We start from the raw sequence: 8,835 nt of genomic DNA, 5'->3' as shown, positions 1-8,835 counted from the left end.
AAATGAAGACTTTTTGCTGCAAACCAATATGTTTATTAACACTTTTTAATCTATTGAAATGCCTGTAACAAATGTTACTAATATACAGGTAAGTTAGGTGATTAAAAATGACTTACGACACCTGTCTGATCGGTTGCACTACTTTGGTTAACCAGACAGAAATACACTTGTGCCATTTATGATAGATACTAAAAAGGGTTCAATTTAAACCAATTAGTAAAATAGCTTGTTTGGATAAAAAATAATTGTTCTCTGAGAATACATGAACACTGCTAGAAAATCCCTGCCATCTGACGTAGAAGGATTTATAGGTTTAGTGGAAATTGCTTTCCCCACTGTCCAGATTAAATACTGCAGGATGATTTTTTGTATGAGTAAACATCCTTCCAATAACGATCAGACCGATAATGTCTTAAAAAGAGAAACAGGATCTACATTTTGGCTTTCTCCTTCTTGTATGGACTATTTCTGGACACAGAACCTTCAGGTAACATGTTGACTGTCCATAAAATGCATTTTAGCATCTTCCTGCTGTTCTGGGGATGGGTTTTATCCACTGAATGCAGAGTCCACCGACAAGGAAAAGAGATACATGAGGTATACAAAAAAGGCAGGTGAGTTTCAATTTTTTTATATTCAAATAGCTACTGTTTGGACAAATACAATGTTAACAATTAAAATACAGTGCCTATCAATTGTTTTGAATTTGCAGATTGTGATCTATCGGTCAAAATATCCTCTTCTGCAGTTTTTGACAATCAGTAAGTCCTAATGCATTTTCTATAGTGAAAATCACTGTTTCTTCCCCAAAAGTGGGGTTTTGAAATATCTCGAAGTTTAGAAAGGTGCAGAAAAGAAGCATTTGATTGTATTTATCAGGATTAAAATGTTGTAGAGTATTTATATAATAGTGGAAAGGAAACTTCGGTGCTTGAGGATTGTTGTATTCACTGAAGATTAAATTGACTGGAGATGTGAATTGAAAAGAATCAGAATTTATTTTCTTCTTCCCATGCTGTTTGTTAATAAAGCTTTTCAGGAAAAAAAAATGCAGACCTCAAGAGTATAGTCAGTTATCAAAGGAAACTGAAAGAGTGTTGAGTGAAGATATGCAAAATGAATGAAAATATTCAGTTTACTCTTCCCTCTCTCTATTTCAAAAAGGATATGCATATAATGTGTTTCTCCCACTGTCTTTTAGTCTTTTAGGAAGTTTGGAGTTGAGGAAGCATTTGTTTGTTTGTTTTTTCCCTGCAACTTCGTTTTGATTATTTGCATTCTGTGTGGGGAGTATTTGAAATTTTGTATGAGGATTTTCATACTCAGACACATTGCAAGGTATCTCTGGAGGAAAGAAAATCTTTTTTTTTTTTTGGTAGATATAACTGACATATTTAGATCATTGTTGAAATGTTGTAAGCTTCTGCTTGTGAAAGGCTAAACCTAGGCAATCTCTGCTTTGCTCTGGTCACTGTTTCTGTTCTTTAATGACTCCAATTTGCCATCAGTACTGTACAGAGCAAGGGGATAGAAATGCAGGACTACCACGTTCCTGAGGAATTCAAGCCATTCCTGTTAGCTTTCAGGAAAAAAAAAAAATAAATGAAAAGTGAAAGGAAGGAAAGCATAGTGCCTTTTTATTTTCCAGGGTTCCTTGCTGTCACTGCTTAGGAAAACAAGGCAGAACAACTGCAGTGTCACAGTGGTACATCCCTGAGCCATCTTATACACAGGAAATGGTTTAAGCATTGATGACACCTTTGTGGAGCTACAACTGGCAAAGTGGGTGCCCTGCTCATGGTCAGCCCCCAGGGATGCATTGCCAGAGTCACTGTCTGGAGGGAATCTCAAAACCTCTGTTCTCCTTGAGGGTTCATGGCAGTGACGGTGGAGGTGGTATGCTGACTGTGGCAAAAGGAAGGCATGAGAAGCAAGGTGCTTCAGTTTGAACTGAGAAGCAGTCAGCAGGGAGGAGTGTGTATATCCAGCCATGTTCTTGTCCAGCATCTTCAGCACCAGCTCCCACTGCACCAAGCACCAAGCAGCGGTGCCATTAAGTAGCAGTGTACCAAATCACAGCAGAAGCATTAAAATTGCATGAAAATGGAAAATAAATACCTATTCAGTTCACATGGGAGTAGCCCTTTTACCCACACTGGGAACACGTGGTATAATTGTGCTAGCACAAGCCTCTCAGGCTGCTCTGAGGCAGCTCCTAAGTCAGGCTCACCACCCTCACAGCAGTCCCACACTGGCCCAGGAGCCATTTCTGGCCTACTTCTGCCTCAGCAGAGCAGTGCTGTTGCTGAGGAGGGCTGGAGGGGACAGGAGAGCAGCACTGGCTCATTGTCCATCAGCAATCCGTACAGTGCTTGCCTTCCCAGTATGGGATAGGCCACGCAAGATCAATAGTCTGACAGCCTTATCATTTATAAGAACAAAAAGATGGCTCTGGCCATCCATTAGTTTTCCTTCTAACTACAAGCAATGAAGCCTTCTGCCGTATGAATTATTCTCTGTGAACTCCCAATTTCTGATCATTACCTTCAGTGCCAGATAAACAGAAAATAGTAATTATAGTATTGTAGGTATTTTTTAACCTCAGGATTCATCTGTTTTCTCCTAGTCTTTGCTACCGGGTCTCTCTTCCATCCCAGCACGTGTAGGTGTATCAAACCCATTCTTCATTTCCTCTTGGATATATTCAGATCAAGCTTCTTAAATTTCTCAGCATAGGATGTTTCCCACTCCTTGGCTCTGTCCCCTCACATCTTTCCAGGGAGACAGACCCAGCAGGACTGGGTGCAGTATTTGTATGTAGATGCTGTTACTCCTGTTGACCTCCTGGCACTGTGTTCATAGTCTCAGCGGTAGTCCTGCAGTGGAGATCATGAGCACTCGACATGACTGGGCACCCAGGTGTAGCAGGACACAAGCCCTTGTCTAGAGGTACAGCCAGTCCTATTTGCTGTCACATGCAGGATCCAATATGTTAAAATGCTGATTATATGTGACTGTTCTGAAGTAGCCATTTTTCCTTTGCATTTCAAAATAAGTGCCTTTTCCCATCACAGAAATGGAGCCTGGGAGAAAATCAGACTGCAGAAGGATTCTGTATAAGATCAGAAGAAATTTGTTATGAAGATTTCTCGTGACCATTTAGATGGTTTAGATTTGGTCAATGACTCTGCTCCCCTTTCCCTCACGAATCAGCCCTGAAGCTCCTAAAGCAATTTACTTCATTGCTTCTTTTCAAGCACTGCTATTTCTTGCTCGACAAGGCTTGAGGCACCAGGATGGAAATCTACGGAGGCTTTTTCCTTCTGAAGAGACTCACTGGAGTCTGATGGAGCAAATCAATCTGAAGTGGGAAAGGCAGGTTCGACATGGCACAAAGCACTCAGACTAGCTTAGTTTGCACCCACAGCCTTTCTAGCTTCCATAGGTCATGAAGCCTCCCACTTGCCCACCTGTCAGAGCTCAGCACTAGCCACCAGTGCTGACAGGCAGACTGGGCACCTGCTGTAGATACCTGCCTCCTTGAGTGTGCTGCCGGTTTCCTGCTGTCCTTGAGAGAATTGTCCAGCTCTACTCCTGACTCTCATGTACAGGTGATGGAGGAAATATGCACTTTTGGCTTGTCTCTTTGGATGGTGATGTTCTGCAGGTGTTAACTTCCTCCAAAGAGACTCTCTTGCTCTAAACTCTAATTTCAAATAAAACCTCACAATTTTATCAACAGTTGTTAGCCTCAAGGCTTGTCCTCTCATCTGCTCAAATCCATCTGATCCCACAGTCTTTGCTCTCCTGCTGATAGGGTGAATGGTGTGAATTTGGGCTGCAGAATCAGACACCATCTTTGTCACAATTTTTGTCACTGCAGGTACCCCAAAGCAGCCATTCCAGCATGAGGCAGGACAGGCTTGAAGTAGGATGAGCAGAGAGTCATGGTCCTTTGGGGACCAGGTTTGCAAGAGAGGAATTTTTCAGAAGGTTCCTAATAATTCCTGAGATAAAATTGATGATTCTTTGAGACACAAGACAAAGTATGACAATTAAGTAACAAATAAGCACAGGTTGAAGTATATACATACAGTGACAGAAGCAGTCTAGAAAGTGTTACTGTATGAGACTTTCTACAGAGGTTCTCAACATTGTAATACATAGCCAAAATATCCGTATGCAAGTCAAAGACTCAACTACTGATTTCTGTTTATCTCTAGGACAGATGACCTCAGAAGAATTTCTCTTTAAATGGTAGCAAAATAAAAATAAATCATTTCACATCTTGCAGACCTGCTCACAGTTTGCAGTCAACCATGTGCAAATCCTGTAGAGTTTGCAAAGCTAAATTCATTCCTGCAACATTCACAGTGCCAAAACTCCTACAGATCCAAGCTGCAACCCTGAATGCCAGCACAGGGGCTGTTTACTGTTCCCAACTGCTCAGGCTCTAGCAGAGCCACCAGGTTGTGTGGGGTCACAACAGTCAACAAAATCATTATGCCAACAAAACGGCCAAAGCCTGCATTGCTAATTAGACTTGCAGAATCTGCTAGAGAGGATGAGCAAAAGGAAAAGAACTGGCCTGGAGCTGAGCCCAGGTTGCTCTGCTAGAGCTAACTCCTGGGGGAAAAAATCTCTTTTAACACCAAAATCTCCCTGGAAAGGATTGTAGCCACCTTTTAGACAAGAAACTCTCAGTGAAGAGATTTCACTGTACAAGATTTACGGCATGTGTTTAATCTTAGCTGAGAGATTTGTTTCATGTTTTCAGTCTTGCCCCTGCCTTTCCTTGTCTATGTTATAATCATTCTGCCTCACTGCAGTCTCCAAATAGTAACTCTTTTTCTGCTTCTCTCAATTTTCCTGTCCATATCTGTCAGTAAAGGCTATCTTTTACAGCAGTTGGCTGATACTCTCTACAACACGCCCTCTCAGGTTCACCCTCATGGCCCCTTATTTTTCTCTCTATGGCACTTTCAAATGTTGCTACCATTAGTGACACTCCTCTTACGTGATGGGAGTCACTCTGCATCATTATGGCCATGGTTCCTTCCCAGTCCTTTCTGAAAGGTTCAGCATTCTTCTGAACATTTGCTAAACTACATTGCCTTTTTTTTTTCTTTAAACAGGGCTTTTTTGTTACCAGCTCCTGCTTTCATGGCCTCCAGAGGTTTGATTTGGACTCATAAATTCACCCGTGAGCCCTAACAGAATTTCTTCCTTTACTTCCCAGCAGTTCTTAAGCTGTTCTCTTGTCCTAGAGTTTTGCTGTTGTATCTTATCTTCAGGATTGATTCCGAAAGCATTTATTTGCAGGAACAAATCTTACTAATGCAAGCTACCTTCAGATCGGATCTTTGGAGTGCACAATAAGCCTGTGAAATGCCCATGAAAGCAATGTCTATGTGAGCACATTACCAGGAGCAATCCAGATCCAGTGGGGTGCTGAGCGCCCGCAGCTCCCAAAGCACTGTGTGTTCAGGTCAGCAGTCTGTGCTGTGCCTGGCACCAAAGGCACTGCAGTGCTTTGAGAGCAACAAGAGACCCGGGATGGGCTTCAGGCCAGTGTAATGGAAGTTTCTCCCCTGTTGGAAACCTGCCTTTCTCTTTCCTCTTTGCAGCTTCAACTCCTTAACTCTCCATGTTTGCTTCCTCCTCTTTTCCAGCTTGCTCTTTCTGGTTTTTTATCCCTGACTTTTTCAGCCTTCTCTTCACCTACCTCATCTATTTACCCCAAGACATATCAATTTTCCCTGTAACACAGCTCTGCCAAGTTTTTTTCTGCATTATTTTTTCTGCATTATTTTTTTCTCCATTATTATTCTGTAATTTCCTTCTCTCTTTTGCAGCTACTGCCTGTTTTTCCTTTTCTTCCACTTGCCAGAAACCCCTTTTCTCTGTCCAACAGCACTCATTTTCTTTATTATATATTTTCTTTTTCTTCATTTCTTTCTTTGTTGTTTCTCTAATTTTTCCTTTCCATCCTTATTGCTCTTTCAAGTAACTTCAATCCCGCAAGGCGTTTTTTCTTGGAAATTTTCTCAAAACCCAAGTGAAGGAGTCCTCTCTCTTCTTTTCATTGAAAATGATGCTTCTCTGAATCATAGAATCATAGAATCACAAGGTTGGAAACAACCTATAAGATCATCTAGTCCAACCATCTCCTCATCACCATTGCCACCACTAGCACTGAACCATATCACGCAGCAAATGGTATTTTCTACTCTTATGTTTATCACCCACCTCCTTTCATCCTTTCTAGAGCTTATTTTGGGTCTACACTCTACACAGCTCTCTATCTTTTCCAGTGATTTGTGTTAGAAAATTGTGTCTGTAGCTACATTCATAGATGAGTACTGTGCCACTTTACTAAGCCACTGATGACAAAATCTCTGGTCAGTGTTACCATTACATAGTTTGCACAGGATCAGCAGCTCTGTTCTGTCCTCTAGCCCACTATTACCCCAGTGTGTTTTATAAGCTGGTGTGAGGAGACATAACAGACACTAAAAACATTTGTAGTCGAGCATAAGACAGAAGCAAATCACCAAATCAACCCAGAGATGCTGGGTAGTTTCCTCCCTACTGACTACATATAAATTGTTCAATTTTCTGATTCATGGGTTGGATTCACACCTGAAACAATCCTTCTGGTCCTTCTTCTATAAATGCTCAGCCACCTTTCAAACTCACTTGTATTTTTTGCACCTTCAGCTTTCGGTGAGAGTGAATTTCACAGTGACATGCTGTGTTTCTGCACTTCCTTTCAAATTTTCTCTCGTTATGTGTTGTGTAAAGCTTTGAGCAACAAACTCTTGTTCACCTTCACCATGTCATCCCTGACGTTATAAAGTTTACTTGTCTGTTACATCCCCTCCCCATTTGGAGAGCCCTGCAAGGCTGCCTGGAAGCTCTCTCCACCAATTTGTTCAATTTATTGAATTTTATTCAATTTATTGAGTAACGCAGATCTGACTGTAGATTCCCAGGAGACTGTAATGACCACCTTTCTTCATAGTAAAAACTCTCCATTATTCCTTTTGTTTTTTTTTCTGTTGTAGCCATTCTCATGTCATTTACAGGCCAGTCTCTGGAAAAAGATCTCCAAGTGGAATCTGAGAAGTTACAGATTTCTCAACTGGAAATATCACCTACAAATATAATAAAAATCAGCAGTAATTGACAGCAGGTAAATAGCATAAATTGACAAGGAATGAGGGACAATTTACTTTTCTTGAAGGATGCTACACTCTATGAATATATTGGAGTTCTCAAAAAGTTAATGAACTTGCAGATAAAGGTGATTGAGATGACACTGTACACCTGAGTTTCCAGAAACCCATTCACAGGTCCTTCCCAAAGACTGGCTCCACTTGGAGATCTTTTTCCAACGAAGAATAAAGTTGTCAACTTATATCCTGTGGTATCAAGGATAATTTTAACACTGGTTCAGCATATTCTTACTTAGTTTCTTTTGGATGAGAGCCTCTAGTCTTCCTCCTGTCCTGTCCACGAGATCTGTTTCTGATTCTGTACAAATATAAGTATTTCTTAATATTAACCCAACAGTGGAATTATTAAAATCTTGTATTTTTTTCTAATGCAAACAAATCCTTTAACTATCGATGTTTTATGGACCTGTTTTATTGCCCTTCTAATTCTTGTAAATAAGGAATTAAGACAAGTGTAGTAGTGCTGATTAGTTAGTTATTCCTTGATCTGATTTGTACAATTGTTTTTCTGTATTTCACAGTTCTTTATATTCTCTTTTACTGACATTCATCTTAGAAATACTGGATCATACCTGCAATGTGCTGGGGCTGCTTTGAATTCTGATCCAAAATCCCAAAGTGTCTGTATTCCTTTCTATCATGCTGTCATGCAGAAGATTTACAGTTCTGTCATCTGCATTATTATTGAAAATATCGACTAGTACTTCCCTGGATGAAATACATGAGATGTCATTTAAAATGCCTCTGCAGCTTGACAGCAAATTAATGACAGTTGCCCTAACCATTGTCTTCCAACTATGCTCAGTCATACTTTCATCTAAACTTTATTCTCTAGTTTAGTAATGAAATTTTTAAAGCCTTACTCAAATCTGTTTCCTCTTGCTTACATTAAGGCATCCAGTTACACCATCAGAAGGACATCAGACCATTTGACATCAATTATTGTAAAGATTCACACTGAGTGATCTTCACAGTCTTGTTATCCCCAGAGCGATGTACAAACAGTTAATAAATTTGTCCCAGTTTGTTTCCAAATGTCAAAACTTCAACATCCTTATTTTCCTCCCTGCTTAAAACTGGGTTTGGTGTTTGCCTTCCCTCCTCTCTCAGAGGAAACTGTGTGGAGTCCTTGGTGGTATCTGCCAATGGCTTGGAGACTATCCTGGCTGATAGTCACTGTACTTCTGAGGATATGCCATCAGCCTCAGTTGATTTAAATACCTCTAGCTTATCTACATGTTCTTTAACATGCCATTCCATGACCTACATTGTCCTGCCAGATGCTCACAAGTCAGTGTTTCTTCAAAAACCCAACAAATGCACATGCAGTAGGTGCAGTTTTTGCTACACAAGGGAAATGTTATTTTTGCCACTTCAGGCACAGTACTGAGACCTCAGGTGACATGACATTTTTCTGAATAATCACTAAGTTTCTTTGTTATTTTTTACTTTTGCAAACATTCATGACCAGCCAAAGAAAAAAGGAAGCACAGAACTTTAAGGATGCTTCTGCGTCTTCTGCCTTAGGATATTTTTGAATTCTACAGTTTATCTGTATTCTAGTAATACTGGATTAAAATGTCATTCTCACTGAACT

The 8,835-nt window shown here is 40.4% G+C and overlaps 1 protein-coding gene across 1 annotated transcript in view; it reads left to right on the top strand.

Annotated features, from left to right (window-relative positions):
* The first annotated feature begins 366 nt into the window (after positions 1 to 366).
* The window catches only part of GABRR1 (gamma-aminobutyric acid type A receptor subunit rho1), a 33,304-nt gene continuing 24,835 nt past the window's right edge, over positions 367 to 8,835 (top strand). The window contains exon 1 of the mRNA XM_052690500.1: positions 367 to 614. Coding sequence (XP_052546460.1) covers positions 493 to 614 — 122 coding nt within the window. The 5' untranslated portion in view covers positions 367 to 492. The remainder of the gene's footprint in view (positions 615 to 8,835) is intronic.

The sequence above is a fragment of the Tympanuchus pallidicinctus genome, unplaced genomic scaffold, assembly GCF_026119805.1.
Source record: "Tympanuchus pallidicinctus isolate F22 unplaced genomic scaffold, pur_lepc_1.0 scaffold1, whole genome shotgun sequence".
In the NCBI taxonomy this organism is placed as follows: Eukaryota; Metazoa; Chordata; class Aves; order Galliformes; family Phasianidae; genus Tympanuchus; species Tympanuchus pallidicinctus.
This window is presented reverse-complemented; position numbering and strand designations above follow the sequence as displayed.